Source organism: Numida meleagris, chromosome 5, assembly GCF_002078875.1.
Source record: "Numida meleagris isolate 19003 breed g44 Domestic line chromosome 5, NumMel1.0, whole genome shotgun sequence".
Lineage (NCBI taxonomy): Eukaryota > Metazoa > Chordata > Aves > Galliformes > Numididae > Numida > Numida meleagris.
In genome coordinates, this window is record NC_034413.1 from 40,768,499 (window position 1) to 40,791,398 (window position 22,900).

A 22,900-nucleotide genomic window follows, 5' to 3' on the forward strand; every position below is an offset into this window, starting at 1 on the left:
TCTAAACTGCAAATGCCATTTGCTTGGTGTCAGGAGCTGTTTTGTGCATGCTGACGGTTATTTTTTGAAACTGTAATTCTTATCTGCATGCTGAAAAAATCAGTGTTGTGATTTTTTTTCCTTGTGAAACATTGCCCTAATATTTATTGTCCTTATTGTAGGCAGGCTGTGTGACACCTAAATCACCCTCCACTGACATCTTTGATATGGTTCCCTTTTCTCCCATATCCCCTCAGTCATCAACACCTACTCGCAATGGTACACAGCCTCCACCAGTACCCAGTAGATCTGCAGAGATCAGTAAGTTCTTTGACAACTGACCTAATTTTTGCTTAATCTTATATTTTTTTTAGGAAAAATAATTAAAAAAAAACAACATACATTTCGCATGAAAAGCCTGATACAGGTTTTTTAAGTTACATTTGATAATACCATTTAATTTTTATACCATCTTCCCAAAGTCATTGATGTTTCTGCCAAGTTGCATTATAAATAAATATATTTACTTGCTGAAACTATTATGTAAACAGTTTGAAGGAGTCTGTTTGGGGACTATGATTTGGCTTTTCTTTTGCTATGTGTATCTTGTAGTTACTTTAGGAAATATTTTTACTTCCCAGTAGTTCCATCTTTGCTACAGTTGTAGTATCTAAAATCTGTGTTTCTTGGGAATACAGTAGGGGAATATGGCAATGATGATACAGAAGGAAGAGCTGGAGAAATCCGTTAAAATGTGATGTCATGAAATAATATTTTTAATACTGCTTTTCATATCATGTACAGCTTTGTTTTTCAGTTAGAGTTGATGAAACACTGCAGATTTGTGGACCGTTCCTGAAAATCTCTGAAAGATGTTTAATAATAGCAATTTTATTTTTCAAACGTTTAAAGGCCATTGGGATAATAATCTCAGCTTAATTGGAAATCTTTTAGGAATCCAGAGACTATTTTTGAAAGCTTTGGAAACCTCTTGGGGAGGAGGAGGAAGCATAGGAGGTTGTAGGAAGATCTGTTAGCATGTAGCATTTTCTCTCTTTCATGCCTATTTTAGTATGGATAAGGAACATTAATGTCACTGCTTGCCACAGTATAAGACCATATTTAAAGAGTTTCTGCCTATTTTGGGGAATGCTCCTAATATATAGAATTTTCAGGTATGAATGCAAGCTGTGCGCAGTAGTAATGATACAGTGTAAAACTTCAGTTGATGAGCAACTTCCCTACTGCCTTATGTACACAGCTTTAACTGTCACTCTCTAAAGAGAAAGCAGATGTTGCAGCTACGGATTCAATAAAAAAATCCGTTCTGTCTCAAGAGAAGGTTTTAAATGGTTTTGTGTAAATTTCTTAAATGGTATAGTAAGAGAATTACAAACAATTCTAATAGTTAATATTCATGGTTTAGTACAATATTAAACCAAATATTATAATAGGATACTAAACTGTTATAGTAAGAAGCTGTTATGGCTTCATAAAGATCAGGAAAACAAAAAGACACCCAGCTCCCCCCACCCCCTCTGAAAACAAACCAACAAACTGCTTTTATGATTTTTTTCACAAAAGTACAAGCTGCAGATATTATCATGAAACTGATTTCAGTGGGCATATGCAGCTTCAAAAGTAGTAACCTGGATTACAAGATGAGACTTTTGGTTTTAGCAGTTATCCTCCCTCAGTGCCATTGAAATTTTGTGGGCTTGCATGGAAGTCAGAGTGGTTTTGAGTACTCTGCTTTTCTGATTTCTGTATTTGTTTAAACATTGGACTTCACAATACAGAATAGAGATAACTTAATGACAGTTACTATTTAAAAGTGTTGTGTTTATTCTGCATTTAATTAATTTGATTTTCAATTATGATTACAGAATTCAGAGACATGGTAGGGCAGTGCCATATCTTGCTAGCTGCATGCCAATTCCGTACACTTCTTTGCATGCCTTGCTTCAGAGGGAGAATTACAGAATGATATAGCATTCTGTGTATACTATTGATCCCTGCATTTTCAGGCTGTGTCACAGAATCATAGAGTCATTAAGGTTGGAAAAGATTTCTAAGATCATCTAGTCCAGCAGTCCACCTATCACCTCTATTGCTCATTAAACCATGTCCCTAAGTATTACATCTATCTTTTCCTTAGTCACCTCCAGGGATGGTGACTCAACCACCTCCCTGGGCAACCTTTTCCAATACTTTACCGCTCTTGCAGAGAAGTTGTTTTTCCTAATATCCAATGTGAACTTCCCCTGGTGCAACTTGAGGCCATTCCCTCTTGTCCTATCGCTGTTACCTGGGAAAAAAGGCTGACCTCCATCTCGCCACAAGCTCCTTTCAAGGAGTTGTAAAGAGTGATAAGGTGTTCTCTGAGCTTCCTCTTCTCTAGACTGAACAATCCCAGCTCCCTCAGCCATTCCTCATAAGACCTTGTGCTCTGGTCCTCCCAGCAGCTTCATTGCCCTTTTCTGAACGCGTTCCAGGGCCTCAATATCTTTCCTGTAGTGAGGGGACCAAAACTGAACACAGCACGCGAGGTGTGGCCTCGCCAGGGCTGAGTACAGAAGGATGATCACTTCCCTGCTGGCTTCACTATTTCTGATACAAGCCAGGATGCCATTGGCCTTTTTGGCCACCTGGGCACACTGCTGGCTCATGTTCAGCCAAGCATCAACCAAAACCATCAGCTCCTTTTCCTCCATGCAGCTTTCCAACCACTCTGTTCCAAGCCTGTAGCATTGCATGGGGTTGTTGTAACTGAAATGCACTACCCAACATTTGGTCTTACTGAACTTCATCCCATTGGCCTCAACCCAACAATCTGGCCTGTTCAGGTCCCTCTGAAGGGCATTCCGATCCTCAGGCAGATTGGCACTTCCCCCAACTTGGTATATTATATGTTGTAAATTATTGCATTCATCAGTTATTAACATCTTCTGGTGTATTTCAAAAATGCAATTTGAAGTAGAATAATATTTTCTAATCAAATAAGTACTTAGTGTGTTAGATGAGAAAGTTCAGATCCCATAAGAACTTCATTCAAGCTGGGTAATTTTGCAGTACAGATAGATAGTGTACAATAATACATTGTTTTATATGTTATTGGTGGCAGTAGAGACGGACTGGCATTTCTTTCTCCAGAACAAGTCAGATAGGTGGCAACAAAAAAGAGCCAAAGTTTGGAATCTCACTTTTTCTGAGGTCATCTTTTCATATTCTTCTCACTCCCTTTGACACAGCCCTTGAGAATTTTTCCTCACCATTTTGATGAAATTATAAGATAATGTTATTGTCCTTTATAGTTTTTATAACTTATATTTTTTATAACTGAGTTATAAGTACCTTTTGCTTTGACCAGCTCTCAGCAAGTAGTTCATAAAGCTCTAAGAAGAGTGCAACACTGGCCTTCCCTTGGAAAGATGGTTATCTCCAAATCATTTAACCTTTCTGAAAATGGAAGAAGATTCTGGAAGCTTTGAACTCCTATTCAGCAGTATAGCAACACAACTACTCAGTAAATGTCTGTGCACTGCTGGATATGTCAGTAATAGCAAGAAGGTTGCTTTTTTCCTATTTTAAAGGATAAAATTTCATGCTCTTTGGCCAGGAATTTGCAGATTGGACAAATACATGATGTCTCTATAGGAAACAGTTACAAAAGGGATGATCCTTTCACAAATGAAAGCCCTTGCAAGAGTTGTATTTCTACTCAAAATGTTGTGGAGAATTACTTTTTAGAGCTGATTTTACAGTCACTGGCTTGCAGACTAAATATAAACATTGCAGCCCAGTATAATAATTACTTAAGTGAAGAATTGATGCACACAGAGTTAGAGCAACCAAAAATGCAGTGTTGACGCCATGCTGCTGCTTCCTGAGAGCATCGAGTAAGGGACTGCAAGTGTCCTTGTAAGTTACTGTGAAGAGAAATTAATTTGTGTATTTCTTGTTGTCACAGCACTGTTGTATCTCAGAAAAGAACTGGAGAGGAAAATTCTGTTGAATTACTGAAAATTTATTTCACTTAAAGGACTTACAACAATGCAAGGTCACAAGTGGCAGGTGTAGAAATCTGCTCCAAGAGTTATCTTTCCAGAATCTGTTGTTAGAATACTGGTAGAACCATTTGTTATGCTGTAATCATTCCAAAATAAAAAAATACGGAGTAGGCTGCAGCTAAGGGAAAGGCTTCCTGGCCCTCATTACCTCAGCTTATTCCAAACATTTTCTTGGGTGCTTATCTTCAGTGTGATTCATTTTTATTTGTCATTACAGCTGCTCCAGGACATTTGGGGAAAACATATATCAGCATAACTCTGTGTCTGGATGATAGCTAATGTAAAGAAGTTTGGGATGCAAAATAAAGCAGAAATGCCAAATATTTGTAGAATTTTGTTTGTTTGATTCTTGCTAGTTCTGAGTTTATTACAGAATGTAGGCTGCTATTCTCCAGTATTAATTGTTTGTTGTCCTGAATGTCAGATCAGTCACAGAAATACGAATTTACTACCTGTTCGTGTCTTTCTGCAGTCTGAGTTGCAGATGTAAAGTATCACTATTCTATAGTTTTGAATTTGTTGGTTGCTTTCCCAAGCAGTGCGTTTATTTTCCTCCAGTAAGGAATGCGATTGGCCAGGAGGAGGGAAAGGAAATCATATGTGGTGTTCAGAGGGATTGCTTTCAAAGATTTACCAATTTGTACTGGGGAAAGAAATGCCTATCTACACTACAGTGATTTTGGAGAGTGTACCAGGCAAGATATTATTGTTATATTTAATATATTTTCATGCAAGTACTGTAGCATGAAATATTACTGATTTGTGTAGTCTCTGCTAAAATGGAGCTAAAAAGTGAACAGTGGAATAAACACCAGCAGCAGGGTTATGGAAATGCTATGCAACAGTGGAGCTCTGCAGTGAGTAAATTTCATCCAGTTTCCACATATTCATCTTTTGTTTCAAAGAGAAATTCTGAATGAAAGTATTTCATGGTACTGTGACTCAGCAATGCAATCTCTCTGACAATGCACAAACTTTAAATGCAGAAAAGCAATAATCCTCTTGTCCTATGGTCTTTTACAGCCATTTCACTGAAATGGATATCAAATTGTAATAGAGATAATTTCCAAAAACGTTTAATGGAAATTCAGCTAGGAAATACCTATTTTTAAGATTTGATTCCATGCAGGGCTTAATAGCTCCATCTCTCATAATAAGTTGCTCTCTGTTTAGTTTTAAAGTCTGCTTTGAATAACCATATGAGTGAAAATACCTTTGACGTGAAGGCAGGTTCCACTGAAGGAGTTAAAGCTTCTACTATTCTCCTGCTAATTAGCTCAGTACTGTCATAAATAAAAGCACAATAGTTAGGCATGAATAAGAAGATGTCCAGAGTAACATTCTTGTTTTCAAAAATAGTGATGTAAAAAATAGTACTAGGAAATGAAAGAGTTGTGTTTTTTACTGTTCTTTTTTAAATACATTCCTTGAATGTTTGCAAAGGCTTGGTGTTGAAACTGGCTGCTTTAAGCTATCTGACCACATAGAAAACTGTCAGCTCCCTTTTTAGGGTAAAACGAACTTATAAAAAAGAGGGGAAAAGAGAAGAAAAAAAAAGAAAGAAAATGGACCTACACAATGAGCAAATAGACTTAGGAGGAACATAATCATTTTTTCCCCAGTAGAGGTCAGATTGAAAGTTAAAGCTGCTACACATCTGAAGATCTCTGAGTAGGAGTATAAGGACATGTAAGGATGCTGGTTGTACTGGAGCAGACCCATTTTGGCTGTGAGAGAGGCAAGGGGAGAGGTAGATCCTAATTTTTACATTAGATTATCCTTGTTGATGTCTCTTTTGCATGAAGGTGGTCTGCCTCTGCCAGGAAAGACTAGATATTTTGGCTCAAATGGGCTTTTGGATTAAGGATCTCAGATCTGGGCCATCTCCTGTTCTCATGTGGTAGTTTATAACTGTTAAGCCACAGTTTTTAAAACGTGTAATTAATCACATTCCTACTTGTTTCTGTACATTATTATGGGAGCAATGATATATTCTAATTATTTAAGGTAAATGTTGTGCAATGCAATATGGTAACACCAAATATTAGGTCAAAACCCATGGAGACTTACTTGCACAATTGAGGCAAGTAGATGAGACAAGTACACGCCTAGAATTTGGACTCCGACAAAATAAAGACTTTTATTTAGCTATATTCACACTCTTCAGTATTGTTAACATGACTGGTAACTACATGGATTTAGTGTCGGGTTGTCAATTATCAGCTTGAATATCTTGTATGTTAAGAGTAAAATTTGGGGCTAAAACAGAAAAAGAGGTATTAACATCAAAGGTAGTAAGGGTCCTTTTTCCTATTCTCCTATGAATCCAATATTATTTAGTTAGGCAGTGTGATTTCTTGCTTTCCTGCTGGACAGCCGTGAAGGTTAGGAAGCTTCATATTCTCTTCAGCAATTACAAAGCTGTGTTAATTTTGTTCTATGAGTGTTGCCATCAGTGTGGTTGGATTATGTTAGCAAAATGAGCTTCATACTAGTTTCAGTCAATCTGATATGGGAAAGAACAAGTCTATATAGATGGCACTCTATCATGTAAAGAAAAATATTCCTGTTACTGAGAAGAAAAAAATATCTGGGCCGTCAGATGTGAGGATGAACTAGCCTTACACTGTTTCAGTAAGGAGAAAAAAAAAGAGATATTCTTGGGGGTGTTTCAAAAAAGAAACAAACACAAAAACAAAAAACACCTCAGCACTGAAAAGGATCCTGCTTTTAAAAAGTGAGAAACCATATGACATGACAGAGAAAAAACTGAAGTCATTGCATTTATGGATCCAGTTTTAGTGGAGTTCTAGGGCAAGCAACATTTAACAGTCTTCTACATGTTCTTTCATTCTTCCTTGACTGTTCTTTGATTGAGTATTACAACCCTAGTAATTAGTTTTATTTACTACTAACAGCACACTGAGGAACTCCATCAAATGCAGAACTGAAATCCCATGAGTAAGGGTAATTATCTTTACAAAAGTCCATAACCTGACGATCAGAAGTGGCAGACAGCAGATACGAAGGCTAATTTGTTTTTGAGAATTTGCTTCTGACATAATGAAATTTGGCAGTTGGCATCCAGTTGCTCCCTCTTCATTTATGAAACACGCACTATGATTCCAGAAGGTACTTCAGTAGGAGCTCCCTTATTCAAACTGGGATTTCTCCTCCTCAGGTCCCTAAAATTCCTCTAGAAAGCACAACCATTTAATGAATAGTCCATAAAGGCTTCATCAGAAGTTACTGGTGTTACTGGAAAAAATTGTTGAGTATACAGTCTTGAAAAACTAATCAAGACCTGACTTTTGAATTTAGATGCTAAAAAATTACAGTTAATCATTTGCATATCTGGAGGTTCTGTTATTCAGCTTGTAAAATGTAAGCTGAGTTTTTCGAAGAGCTGTAGTCATAGCCGATGCCTTTTCTCTCAGTGACTCATTTTTCTGTTGTTCCAGAGAGAGACCTTTTTGGAGCAGAACCTTTTGACCCTTTTAGCTGCGGAGCAGGAGATTTCCCTCCAGACATTCAGTCCAAACTAGATGAGATGCAGGTAACTACTGAGTTATCAATTATGCAGTTTTCTGTGGTGGTATGAATATTATTGAAATACATTTTTACAGTGTTTTGAAAATATATTCTAGACTGCACACACACAGATACATAGGGGAGGGAAAAAAAAAATGTAAAAGAAAAGACAATTGCTATTTTTGTACTTGTGGGGAATTGGAATTTATCAGCCTGAAGATCTTTACTGATGTTATCGCATGGTATTGATAGGCAGACACCTGCAATTATTTAAGGCTTGCCAGCGCTGTAAGCAAAATGGATACTCCAAACTGGGAAGGGACTGAGCAAGTTTAAAAAAGAGCTGTGGTTAGAGCCCTGCATATGCATTGACCTTGCTATTCTTCAGAAATTTTCTGTTCCCTTTAAAAATAGTTGTACCTGACTATTGCATTCTGGGCCACATTCTATTGAGAATTGATTCAAGAACTCTGAGGTCTTTTTTCATCAGGAAATGTTTGTTGATTCTGAAATACTCTATCTGTTCAGCTATTGACTCAGTTTGAAGCAGTTCTAGGAGAAAGCCTTTAAACCGTGGGCTGTCTCAAACTTTGCAAACTGCTAATTCCTTGCCAGCTTGCTTATCTCTTTTTTTTCACAGCAGCCTGCCAGCAAATGCAAGGCTGAAAACACTGGGAACTTGAATTTCTAGGATCCTGGCTCCTCTGCAGGAAGTGTTCCCAGGGCTTACCAGACCTCTTGTGTCTTGAGAGCCCACGAAGTATGAGAGCGAGTTCTCAGGCTCACTGATTTCCTCCCTTGTGCCTGGAGAGCAGCAGAAACATTTTTAAATGGCTTTGATGCAATTAATTACTGTATAATTTTCCTAAGTAAAATTTTGGAATTCCTGTTCATTGGGACATCTAAATTTACATACGGAGGAGTTTTCCATGTGGGTGGCAACACTGGAAAACTCCTCTCACTGTGAAATAAGAAATGTATATTCTTTCTCGTCTCCACTCTGGCCCATGTAATTTTAGAAAGCAGCTAAAAGCCAAAGCTGCTTTCTTTGTACTTACATTAAAATTACTTATGTTTTGAGAATGCCATAATCAAGACCTTTGGTACAAAACAAAAACAAAACAACCAAGACAATCTTTGGAACTTCACTGTGGTAGAGATCCATGTTTCCATTGAGAATAGCCTGTTCTAGGTGAAAATGAACTACAATATCTGTGAATACTATGGAAAATGCTACCTGTGTAAAGGTAAATATCACACACTAGCAATTCTTATTACAAATAGTGTTTTGTCAAAATTTTATATTGTTAGACTATGAGTTTTATGTGCTATCATGTTATGAAGCATCAAGAAATGAATCTGTAGAAATCTTTATCCAAGATTTTTGATAAGTCATGAAATGGAGAACTCACATCAATTTCTACTCTGTTGACACAAGATAAACAAATCTTTATGTATTGCTATGCTCTGTTGCAAATAATATTGCATTAGTTAAGAAGTCTGCTGTGCAGTGCATATACATGTTTTATTCTTTCTGGTTTTGTGTGTCACAGAGAACCTGGCATACCTTGACACCTTTACTGAAAATTTATTAATAGACTTTTTGTTGATGTAAAACTTGTTCACCTATAATTCAGTTGGGTCAAGTGCAAAGCTGACAGGATGTGGAAAAAAAGTCAATTCTGACTTTGATCAAAGCAAAAGCTATGTGAAGTTAGTTGCTACGACATCCTCCTATCACTTTAGATTACTGTTACATTCAGTTGCCGTATATAAGTTCTTTCTGTAGATTGTATAAATCAGTGGTGCAAAATACAAATTGAAAAATGTTTTTTCCTTATATCTCTTTTATCTTTTAATGCTTTCCTGGGTGCCTAGCGTCAGCGATGGTTGGTATATCATATTTTAATAATGATATTTAAAGCATTTACAATTGAAATGTACATGTTTGTGTCTGGTGTTTTTATGCTTATAAATGTAGATATAAAAGCTTTTAAGGTTTGTATTTTATACATGCAATTCTGTATGTCAGGGCCATTCTCATTTTTAGAAGCGTACAATTTTTAAGGTGAGGATAGCCAATTTTAAAGTTCTTTTGTCTGATCAGCTGATTTTACTTACTCTTTATTTTCCTTGTGTGATACTGAAATGTCCAGTGTTGCTCTTTGGATGGCCATTAATGACGTGGTCTATGTAAAACTTTTGATGCACAGATGTTTTTACTAGTACAGCCATCTATGTAAATGTGCTTTCAATTGGAAATAATTACTTTAAAACTTAAAATGAAATGAATACAGTTGTGCTGGAGGTCAGTTGTTGCTAGAAACGGCCTACAAGAAGAAAGGTGAAATGCTTGCCAGAAAAGGTCAAATCACAAAGCACGTAATGTCCTCTGAGAAATCCAAAATTCAGAAAAATTTAAGAAAAATGTAAGCTGCTTTCCTTCACTGGAATACAAAGTTAAGGGAGTTGATGTCTTCACATTTTCGCCTGAATTTCGGTGAATATATATTTCAGTTAACATACAAAGGTCAGCATCTAGTAGTTCAAAATATAAACTTAATTTGAAAGGATATTGTTAAATAGAGCTTTAACCCATTCTCAGCAAGCATGCCCTAGTCTGCAGAAAAGATGTCTTAGAGAACATGTGTGTTGGAAAGGGACATGCAAGCAAAGTGGAAGAAAGAAAGCACAGCAGAGCTGAAGAGGCACTGGGGATAAACTCTTCAAGCAGCAGGTGCTTTTCCTTTGCATGTGATATTTTGAACTTAATGCGATCAGATCAAGTTCCTCAGCCTCAGGAACAGTTTTACATTTAAACTTTAGGGAGGATCCAAATTTCACAGTTAAGCTCTTTCTATTCCATTTCTCAGTCCAACCTCGGCTGATCTTTTTGGAGAACTCAAAATCAAAACTCCGACATGTGCTGAGATCCGAATTTTACAGCTCAGACATCTCTCTGAAGACTCTCCAACCTCCTGTTTCCTCCACCCTTATGCTGAAACATATTTTCATCTTTTCTATTTTGACTGCATCCAAACATTAATAAAATGAATCTATTTTCCCAGAAATCTTGCAGTGAGATGAAGTTTCCCTGGATCTTGAAACATACTAGCAACAGCTGCTATGATTTATTAAAATCTCAAGGTAGTTAATATTATAAATCCTGCAGGATCTGCAGACCATTGTCCCTGCACGGCCCAGCATAGTCAGGATGGTTGTCTTATTTCCATCCGAAATAAGTTATGCTAAGCCCTCTAAATTATCTTCTCAATACATGTTGATTTATCATTGGTTCACTGAGTTTGTGCTGACTTAAGCTCATTGAGTGAAGTCAGGTGGTGAAGGGATAAACAATCCAACCTCAGACAGAGCCATACGGGTTGACTTTGGCAGATTTACCTTGTGATAAAATTGAAATAGTTTGTCTTTTACTGCTTGTTGATTTAAAATGGAAGATCAAAAAAGAAAGAAAAAAAAAAAAACTGGGAACTTTGGAAGATGGGATGTTTTCAGTTTACTTTTTATATTGGAAATAAGCTTAGCATCTCTAGGAGACCCATCACATGTCAGTACAATATTGTTATTTTTCTGAGTAACTAAGATGTTCAATGCTTGTGTTAAGTCATCTTGGAAGTAAAAAAGCACTGTCATCATGGAGATATGAGCACATAAGCAAATCACAATATAAATGTACATTTTATAGCTCTTCATGTTCCATTTCCTGTCCAGTATCAGGGATGGTCTTTGTCTGCATTCCTTGAATATCAGCCGATTGGAGACATTTTCTGACCAAATGTTACAGTTTCCTGAGCCCTGACGGTACAAAAAGCTGTGGTGCATATGCTTTTTAATGAAAGGACAATGTGCTATGCTAAGAACACATTATGATAAGCTGAAATGTTTGAATTTAATATTTAAAATACCGGGTATTAAAATTGATGATACATAGCATGCAACGCATACCAACTACTGACTATATGTCATTCTTAAGAAAAAATATTCTGCCTAAAACATTAATCCAGTTTAATAGAAAAGGATAAAAATAAAACATAAATTGTAATTAATTACTCAGCCATTCCAACTGACATCATTATTATTACAGCTGTGAATGCTGGGTTTTGGTGTGGAGAGTAGAAGGTAGGCATAAACTGGACATTATAATAAGCATATGGCAGCTTCAAGTAGGAACCATCAGAAATGAGAGAAGTGCGCATAAAGGAAGTGCAGTAATGACAGCTGACATAAAGCTGTAAGCATTCTGTTATGTGTTCTCTTACCTGCCTTCATCACAGTTCAGCTGTGTCTGGACATAAAGGAGAATCTTTTCATAAAAATTTGTTATCTTACAGCTTGGCTGACAACAACTGATTGGATTATTTTATATTGTTACAATTATCATGTATTTTCTGAAGTATAGTTTTGCAGATTGCAGAATTATTGAAGAATTTGGAGCTAGCTGGCAAAAAATTGTGGGGCTGGGAATGGAGATGGCTGTAGGAGATCTGAAGTTTATGCTTTCTTAATCTTTAGGAATTTGATTGCAATTCCTGTGCCAAAGAGTCTGCTGGAGTAGCATGTTTTGAAGTTTTCCCTTTTTGAATGCCACATTTAATAGGGGTATTGATTGAGACAGTACAGCTTTCTTTGAGTGTCGTGGCTTATAATCCTTCAGACTTCTTTTCCTCTACCTCAAATACTCAAAAACACAAACAAAAAGAAAAAACACCCGGATTTTTTTAATTCTGCAAAATGCCCCAGTGGCTCTCCACGTTGCCCTGATGTCCTGCTTGTGTTTTTTTTTGACCCTGTGATTGCCATGAAAGATGGACCTGCTAGCTACTGTTGAATCCGATCCTGTGAGTTCTGTGTGATATAATAGGTGGACATCATACGCATCCCCTCTGGTCAGTATAACAATGAGATGAGTACACATCCAAAAAGTGCAGATCTGATTTGCTCCTGGCTGGCCAGAAAAACAGCATTGGACATACAGCTATGTAAGACATTAACAAGCAGTTCTGAAGTGTATAAGGGAAAGATAGGAGCATGCAGAACATGAACAGGATGAGTGCTGGGTCATAGGTCTGGCAGAGCTTTGAAAGAGCTCCCAGCAGAGATACAAATGACGTTGTGTCCTCGTTAAACCAGTTGTCATAGCTCTTCTACTATTATAGCTGCATCAGGAATCTTCAGGTTGAAGCATAAACTATCCCTTTTACAACTTCAAAACTGGAAACTGCCTTTAAATACTTAAAAAGATTAGAGTTCCATACGCACTGGAACTTAGTCATATATTATTCAGCAAATTGAACTGTTGAGCTAAGCCTAGGACTGGTGCACCTGTGTAAGTAGTCGTCTTCTGAATGCTGTTACATCAAGAAACTGCATCCTTTGGGTAAATAACCAATGTCTCATTTATAATAGAATTCTGGCTTGGAACTTCACACTCTGTATGCTTGAAATATCTTTTCCACTGAATGCTCCTTCTGTTAGCTTGTTGAAAAGTACAGAAGGGAAGGGAAGAAAGTCAAATATGCTAGTATTGTCTACGTCATGTCAACCTGGTTAGACAAACCTGGCATCTCAGCTGGAGAAGGCTTACAACCCAGTAACGCTCCTAGCTCACTATCTCATAGTATGAGTATTAGGAAAATGCAGACTTTGCCTGAAAAATCTCAGATCATTTAGTAATCATCTCCGGGAAGTTTATTGAATTTTTCAGCATTGCAGATGGCAGTTTCTCGTAGGGTTATTAAATATTCAAACTCTTAAAATCTAGCCTGGGGGTTACATTTGTTTGAAATGAAGCTGGTTTGACTTGTGATTGATCTTTTAAAGCCAAAAGGTATACTCCTGAGGTACTCCTATGCATTATGAGAAAAGTCTCGAGTTTCTGCCAAGTCCCAATGCAGACTACCTTACAAGAAGATTTAGTTTGTTTACAAGATGCTTGCTTTATAAAAGCACATAGTATTGATTTCATAGCACGTAATCAACATTCTCCAAATGAACTAACTGTAGGCTCAGAGACCACTGAGATGAGCAGTGTGACAGGTGCCACTGGAGTTGATGTTTTTGTGGCATTTTTGTTCAGAGCCCTTGTTTCCAACTGCTTACAGCTTGACAATACTTGCACCTAACAAACTGAATGTTTCTAGATTCAGAGGTGACTTTTCATTTGACAGTCAGGCCATAAATGTTCAGCTTCTTTTAACAAGAGAAAGATAAATGAAAACGAGCATTTTCCCTGCATTAAAAGTGCTTCTGTTACTCTGGTGCAAGCTAGGTGTGTTTTGTAAACCAAATGTGGGTACTTATGGAAATGATTCTTTTCAATGCAGAGAGCAGTAGAATCTAGCTTATTGTGGTGTTTCTACCAACAGAATATGAGAAACTTTGAATTTAACTCCTTAAGAATTTATTTGCTCCTTCTAAATCATTGTATTTTGATACTGCTGAGTGTTTCATGCATTTGAAATTAATCCTTCAATCATTCACAATAAAACAGGTATGATTCTGTTTACATTTTAGTGAAGTACAGATGACCATAGGCTGTAAAACATAACACCTCTCAGTGTAACTGCGCAGTGAATGATTCAGAACAAACCTCTGAGATTTTGCTGGACACCACTACATTTATTATTAGACTACTTCTAATATAAGGGATTGCTGAATGGACAAGACATCTGGTATTCATAGCAATGTCCATGACTTAGATCTCTGTAAAGTGTAAATATAATAAACTTTTTTCTCATACAGCAATCTGATCTTTCCTGCTTATAAATTGTGCTGAATTTTGCTCACGTTCAATATGATTCAAATGAAATTTATTTTTCTATCAACTTGTGCATATGAATAGTCAATATCTTTATTCTAATAATACTTTATATACGCACAGTATTTCCTAGAGTGAAGTCCTTGTATAAGTTAATGGCTAAGAGAAAGTTAAGAAAAGTAACTGACCAAATAGTGTAAATGTGAATTATCCTGTGAAGCATCCTTTTGAAAAGCTTTAGCTAATTACCCAGAATATGAGCTAAAAATAAGCTGGAATTTAGATATTTATAGAGAAAATAATCCTCTAGAAATTACTTCTTCTTTTATTAACAATGTCTTGTTTCATTGCAGGAGGGGTTCAAAATGGGATTAACTCTTGAAGGCACAGTATTTTGTCTTGACCCACTAGACAGCAGATGCTGATGCCAAGAAACTAAATGTGAAATTCTTACACAGTGTTTTTTAATTCTGAACATGTATTCACAAATATTATCCATGTGCCAAAATATGCATTTTTCAACATGAGAACTCATATGAGGTTTGCTTCTGTAAAAATCCGACTTAGCTCCAGTCCTTCCCTGTACAAATGTATAAAGTTGTATTTGTTTATGAAATATGAATTAAATTACGCTGTTGTTTCTTCCTCTCATACTTTGGCCTAAGTTTACTATGCTTTACTACTCTTAGCATGGAAAAGTTCTTCAGAAAGCTCACACATACCTCTATGCAGAGATGCAAGCATGATTTTTACATAATGCTTTACTTGGCACTATTTTGAAAGGAAGCTTTTAAGCCATTATTTCAAGTTCCATCAGTAAAATGATTAATTGCAGTTGCAATGAAAAAGCAGAAAATACTAGCCATTAATATATGAAATATATGCTTAAAAGAAATTGGAATGCTGTGTAATTAATTTCTATTACTGTGTACAGTTATTACACTATATCTGTTGTTATTAGTTTATAAAATCCAGAAGATTTTTAGGTCATTAAATCATATTTTAGAAGCTAACAAATTGTTAGTGTGTTAATTAGCGCTTAATGACCATAGAAGAGCTGCTAAATTGCAGAAATGTCAAAGCACCTACCCTCTGTTTTATATTATAGATGAACAATAAAGTGTATCATTTGGAATTCATTACAAAACAAAATTCATAACAAAAATTTGAACATAAAGATTATGATCTTGCTTTTACTTAGGGATTTACGTACACTCGTGCAAAAGCAAGCACTCTGTTTACAGAGGTTAATTCTGTGACCTACTTTCAACACCTGACCGTTCACAGTTGGGCTGTTGAACATTGTTTTCATGGTCTCCTTTGATGTTATATGTCTTAACATTAGTTTTAAACTTGCTGCAAGATTTCAGGATGTTAGTAAGTCCTTCATACTCACCAGTTTTTCATGTTACACAAACAACTGCACACCAAAACTTTCAGCTGCTAACGAGTTTAACGCTGACCCTTCTATGCATACTCTTCACTAATCTTCAGCACAAGCAATAAAATAATATCCTGAGCATATCTCAGAAAAGTATTATCATTACTCTTTCAATGCCTAAACTACGCATTAGTTCAGTTTAATCCTCTTAAAAACTCTCTTATTCTCCCTTTAAAACATAAAGATGTAGATTAAAAAAAATAATAATAAGAGGTTTTTGAATATTTTTTCTTGTTTTCCAGAGAGGCTTTTTGTGATAATTATCGTTTTGTCCTCAAGGTTTACAGTTCACACAACAATGTATTTTGCAAATTTGTCAAAGTATGTATATTTTTATGCCCCCTTCAACAAAGTACTTCAAAAAGGCCTTCAAAAGTCTGCTGAAAAGAATGATGTTATTCCTTTGCTGAGTTTGACTCATGCTCATGTACCCTGCTGAATGGGGACCCCAATGTTCTGCATTGCAGTAGTCTTCCTCTCTATAATTCTTTGTTGAATATTCATATAGAGTATTATATATATTAAAATATATATATATAATCACTAACAAATAGAATAGTATGTTTCATAAAGAAAAGTCTTTATAATTTTTTTTGTCATATAGTATTTTGGAATTTGTATAATGAGGATGTTTAGTAGCCATAGCAATGGCCTTTTTTAACAAATAGAATTTGTATTTTTATTGTACTTGAAAAAGCTTTACATAATAAGCATATATTTAGTGGTCATTTATTATCAATCATAACACCAAGATAAATAATATTTGCACATTTTAAGAAATGTTTTTCTTTACCGATTTTTATGATAGTTGAATGCAAATAGCATGATTAAATATTGCATAACTGGTCAATCCATGCAAAAACACTTAACACAGCACGGCATTTTTAATGAAAAGGTTGTGTGATCCAATTGGAAACTGTATTTCTATGTAAATTCAAATGTCAGTTTAATTTTGTCTAAAATAAATGTTTTTAAATAAATTGCATCCTGGAACACAATGTTCATTCAGTTGCATGCTCACTGGATGGGAGGGAGGGGTGGTGCATAAATGTCAGACGAGCTGCTGTGAAGAATGCTTCAGAGTCACTTTATATGGTGGTGTCACCAAATGCCTGATGTCAGCCACTGTAAAATTACATCCCCGTTTTTTGTCCTTTGTTACGGAGTTTGGTCTGATCTGTAATCAGGAGAGAAAAATCTGTTCTGTATGCAGTTATCTAATATTAGTAATATGGAAATTTTAATTCCTCTTTCTTCTCTTGTCTTTCCACAGTACTTCATGGATTTAATGGACTCTTTATATTGCTTTTTTTTTCCTGTTACACTTAACTCATAAACGTACCTGGCTAGTAAATGACCTTAATGGTTAACTGAGGAATAAAGAAAGCGATCTCTGTAAAACCCACCTGGGACAGGCTGCTGAACATGGTGTTGATGCTTCTGAGAAAACTAATCTTAAACCTTCTGATAACTGTTTCCATTTCAAAAACTCTCATCAAGCTCATCATACTCAATATCTATTTAATGTCTTGCAGAAGTGGGGCTTGGACAGTTCATGAGACTGAACACTGTCAGGGATAGCAAGAAAGGGGTATGTGTAATCTGCTGTGAGTTATAAACACAAGCTTATCTTCTTAGAATTCGTATCAATGTTCCAACTAGTATTGATGTTCTTTTACACATAATGCAATACTATTGGGAGCTAAATTTTCAGACTATTAGTGTAAATATATATCTTTGGGACCAGTACAAGGGGTGTGGGTAATTGCTCTTGCTCTCTTTAGAGTAAATAGGAGTTCTCCCATTGCTTAGAAGAAAACTTTGCCTTTGGAAGCTCTCAGTTATCTTTTAAAAGACAGCCTGATAGCCTGTTGATGAGAACATGAAGTGCTTCCACTAACTGTGTGAACTTGGGCATGTTGTTTAACAGAAGACTCCTGTTTTCAAGCCTGAAAAATTGCAATATCATCTGTAAGGTTAGGAATATGGTGCTAACTGAATTGTGAAGAATAAATTTTTGGTCTTGTGAAAAAAAAAACCACTGAATTTATGTGCTGTCAGATTTGTGCTACTGCACTTTCTGCTTTTGTTTGAATATCTTCTTCTTTTTTCTTTTTCAAATTTTTTTCAGCTCTCCTAACACTGCTGACCGGGTTGTAACATCACTTCCTGATGTGCAGTGCTGGATTTCAGTTCCCTGCTACACTGCTATATAGTCCCTAAGCTATATTAACAGCTGGAAAATAGATTAGATTCCTCCCTTTCTATTTTTCTTGTTAAATTGACTGTTTTTCTCTTCCCACATACTAGTCACACCACCACATGAGTAAACAAGTTGCTTAGGTCAAAATACTTCTTAAACCAACTAAGCTCATATATGGTTAACTTGTGTGTTTTCGTTAGCGTATGATAAGTTAGTGAGCATCACTGCAGGATGCTCTTAGCTTAATCCCTTGCCTTTACTTCAGATGGATTGGTTTCTAAGTGGCTCTCTTTTGTCTCTTCATGTGACAGATCGATCAGGTCATTCAAACTGACAAAGATAAATCCTTCATGTGGCAAAAAGAGTTATATTTTATTTTGGCTTCCCTTATGGAAAGAAGGAAGGGAAAAAGATGGTGCTCAAAGTCTTCTCACACTTCTAGAGGTAACTGTGACTGTGTAATCTCAAAGGTGATTGAACTTGCCAAGAAATTGAGCTGATTCTGAGACTTCATTATGATGATTATTTTTCAATTTGTTGCATTAATCCTGGTCTCACTCTCACAGAGCAATTTTGCTTCACAAGAAGAGTCTCTTCTGCAAAGGAACGGTGTGCCACTACCCGAGAAATCTCTATCCAGAGCCTCCGTTTTCATTATATCCTGTTGGTCACTACAGTTTGTCACCTTTTGAACACTCTTAAGAAATATTATTAATGACTACAGATGAACTCTCAGCTTTCTTAATTTAGCACTTTGGGCTTCTGTTGCTGCTTTTTAAGATAGAGAATGCAGATGTCTGCAAAAAATGTCTTGTAAAAAAAAATAAATTAAAAAGCTGAATAACTGATCATACTTTCAAAAAACAATCAAAAATACCTGCAAGCTGTTCTGTAAGATTTAGCAAAAAGACAGAAAGAAAGTAAAGCTAGCAAGTAAGCTTCAGCCCGTAATTACCCTCAGTTCTTTCCCCATTTTAAGACATATACTTAAAGAGAATGAGTTGTGCTGCATTGTCTACTGATGAAAATATGTAGCATTTCTCATCAACAGAATAGAAAACAGAATCTCTACCATCTTGTCCAATTATTTCATGTTGATAGGGAACTTTTTGTCTGAAGTAAAGCCTAACATTTGTAATATATGCATCATTCTTGAGACACTTTAATATTCAGTGTCAGTGCAGAGATTAAACAAACTGCACATTTCTTTATTCATCAGATCAAATCTTCCTGGAACTTAACAGCATTTTCAGTGGATTTGATGGACTTTTGTGGTGCATAAAGGTTTCTGAACATATGAATATGCAATTTACCATTTGTGTTTGAGAAATATCTTGGGAGTCTAATTTATAAATAGTTTGGGCTAAAAAAACCTGAAAGCTTAGTCTCACAGAGTTAATTTTGGAATTCTAATGCTCATACGAATGCCAGCAACTAAAATCTCTGCTTTCAAGGTTTTGAGCTCAGTTTTTTCAAATTTTCCACTATTTAGTTCAGCAAAGCTTTATCCCTTGTCGTGAAGAAAACAAAGGAGTACAACAGAAAAAAAGTACAGCAGAAAGTTAAAGAGGGAAAAAATGCCATATTGTGCAATTTAGTAACATTTTAATTTTTTTGGTGCAACTTAATTGATTTAATAACATCTTTTTTTCCTGCCACATCAGCATTTATGGCTAACTCAGGATTACACAAGGGCTGCTAGCCAGCAGATTTGACACATTTGCAGTCCACAAGAACAGGTAGATCTATGTGAGCTAATCTCCTTAATAATCTCTTTATATCAAAAGAATTTGCCCCAAACAGGATTCTTAGAATAGACCCTAATGGATTTTCATGTTGTTTCCTTTGCAGTTTCTTCCCACCCCCAGGCTTTTCTGACTGAAGAGGTACTCAGAATGTCTATTAAACTGAGTCTTCATAATGGCTCCTTGAGGCTCTACCACAAATGGTATTTAAATAGTTGCAAGTTTTATTTTATAAGGAAGTTGAAGAAGGTGGTTTTATTATGTGGCTGGGGAGCAGCTCTGAGCTTCAAGGTGGAAAATCCTAAGAGAGCATTAATTTGCTGTAAGGGAGAATGAAGGTGGTTTGTTAAAATTGGAATATGTTGAGCACATTTCACTGAAATCAAAGCATTATCTTGGAATCTCTACTGGTTCATGTTTCAAAAGATTAACGTGTATTTTAAATGTATTTGTGGTGTTTTTTGTTTTATTTTTTATTTTTTTCAAATAGTACTAATTTTTCGTAGTGGAGGAAAGCTACTATTATGGAAGAATAAAATCTCCTGGTGTTTTGACAGTGAAGAAGTAGATACCAGTGGCCAAGTTCCCTGTGTTCTTACAACCATACATGGGTTATGATACTATGAAGAAGCCAGAATAGTTCTTAATTTTGGAGTTACTTCAAGTGACTTCAGTTGTAATTTGTGGCAGATAAACCTGAGATGCAGGTTAGGAAAAAAAAAGGTTTTCATAAGATGAGTGAGAATTAATGAGAAATTTTACATGAGAATGAGAATTCTGTACAGGATTCTTTCTCTGTTTGGGTTTAGCTATGGTCTGTTCCCAAGTGAAGCAACATTTACATAGTGTTAACTGTGGATCAGATACACTGCTTCTGAGAAGCAAACAAGTGCCTCTTGCTGTTCTCAGATTATCAAAAGCAGTGCCTAATTATCAGAAATTTTAAGCTTCCATTTGCATGTTGAGCATCTGTTTTCTCATCATTAAGGACATTAAATCTGTACTTCAGGGTGTTTAAGGATTGTTAGAATTTACAGTCTGTTTTATTAGTACCTATAGATTGCCATAATACTTAATGCATTCTGTAAGAAGATAAGTCAAGCCTGTGATCTTGTGCCATCAAAATTGGATGCAGTCATAACATCACAAGGATTGATGTATAAAAGTGAAATAATCAAACCTTCTACGCCATTCTATTATTTAATAGGCCTTTGCAAACATAGGTATTTTGTAAGAACTAAGTGTTATTAAAAAGAAATAGTGACTAGAGTTCACTAAGTAAACAAGATAAATTACCTCTTGGCACTGTAACAAATAAATCAGTAAGATCACTAAAGCCACATGAGTTGTATGGACAAAATTAATTTACTTGAAACATAGGAAAAGGATTTGTTTCTCAGGACCACAGATGTAGTCTCTCACAGACCTCCCTGGTTGAATGCCAAGGAGTTGAATGCCAAAGAGGAAAAAAATCCCAAGCAATATTCTAAGCAATATTTGACTCTGATCCAACATATTGCTGCAGGTAAGTTTACATTAAGGTTGAGCCAGAAACACAATCATTCCAAGCAATAATGCAGACTGTATATTGAGGCAGTTCAGCCATTTATAAAATGCATTCACCCCTGAAAAAGTGTAGGAGAAGGTTATCACTATTATGACTTTAGCAGTCTGATTTTAAAATATACATGTGGGGATTGTCCTGACTCTTGGTGTATTCATAAGCACTTCATGGTCGCAGAAGACACTGGAAAGCAATAAAAAAGGCCAAGCAAAATGAGAAAACTTAATTCAGATAGACTATCAACAGGAAAACCTGGTTTGCATGACAACAGAGACTACAGTAGGCACTCATATGATGTTTAACTGATCTGAAAAGAAGATAAATTTTGGAGCGTTTTTCAACTCATCTGATTCAGCCAATGCTACTGAGCAGTATCTATCATGTACCTAAACACTACTATACCATTGTGTTATTGATTTTATTTTTCAATTTAAAAAAATAACCGAAACTGTGGACAAACTGAGTGTTTACAATATCTAAGGTGACATTTTCTTATTGATCCATTCACATGAGAGTTGGAAAGCCAACATCTGTTGCTGTACTCACTGCATGGTGCAGTATGCAGATAGTAGTGCACTAATGAGCTTGCCAATACATTTTCTACATTTTCTACAGATGCCTCCAAATGCAGTTCCTGAGTTAGGAGGGGTTTTTGAGTAGGTGAAACAGGAAGGTCCTTTATACACTGCAACTTCTAGGTAAGGATAGAGATTATCAGAGCTAGCAACGTGTGTAGAAATGTCAGATCGTTCTAAATCAGGATTTCAAGCACAATACAAGTAACTGCAGGCAAATGCTGAAGGCACAGCAGACACTAGCCCCCCTCGGACTTGTTATAAAGCAGAGAACATTTAAAATTTCCTTTTTCTCAGTTTCTGGAAAACACTACCTTTAGATACATTCCTGCAGAATTTAGATTAATGAGGAATACATTCTGACTCACCATTTATAATTAAAAAGCAAAAAGCTGGGAAAAGAGAGAGTTTAACGGTATCCATGAAATACACGTTCCCTCTGTTTCATAAATGCAAATTTTTGAAAATTGGAGCAGTTCTGTATATGTAGGACATTCTAGCTTTTATGTTTTTTTTATTTATTTTTCCCACAATTATATTTTTCTTAGAGAACTTTCTGGGAATGTGTGAAGTATGCAGACTGTATATTTCAATTTTCAGGCTACAAATAATGGCCATCACCTTTCTTTCTTAAAACCTAAAACCCAGTCTTCTTCCTAAGGATCACAAGTTGCACACTGATGTTTCTAAGGGTTAGCAAGCCTACCAAAGAAAGCTGGAAAAAAGTATTGTGGTTGGCCCTAAGAACTGTGCTGAATTCCGGGAATGATAAATCAATTTGTAATCTACAGCTCCATGTGTTCTTGTAGTTTTGCTTTTTTTCCACACCATATGAAACAGCATCATCCATTTTGAGTGTTGCCTGGAACTGCTCCAATATTACATGCTTGGATGGTAGTCCTTGCAGCGACTCTCCAGAAGAACACAATTTTAAGCACGAGCAAATGAAGAGTATGAGCCCAATTAGGTACAAACACACAGAGAATCAAGTTGTGTATGTACTGAGAGCTATGG

The 22,900-nt window shown here is 36.0% G+C and overlaps 1 protein-coding gene across 6 annotated transcripts in view; it reads left to right on the forward strand.

The window, feature by feature from the left end:
* The window catches only part of GULP1 (GULP, engulfment adaptor PTB domain containing 1), a 164,043-nt gene that overhangs the window by 135,541 nt on the left and 5,602 nt on the right, over positions 1 to 22,900 (forward strand). The window contains exons 9-11 of one of the 6 annotated variants that reach the window (XM_021400229.1): positions 162 to 300; positions 7,511 to 7,605; positions 9,459 to 10,447. In XM_021400229.1, coding sequence (XP_021255904.1) covers positions 162 to 300; positions 7,511 to 7,605; positions 9,459 to 9,647 — 423 coding nt within the window. In that variant the 3' untranslated portion in view covers positions 9,648 to 10,447. The other 5 variants (XM_021400234.1, XM_021400235.1, XM_021400230.1 and 2 more) reach the window with 5 other exon arrangements.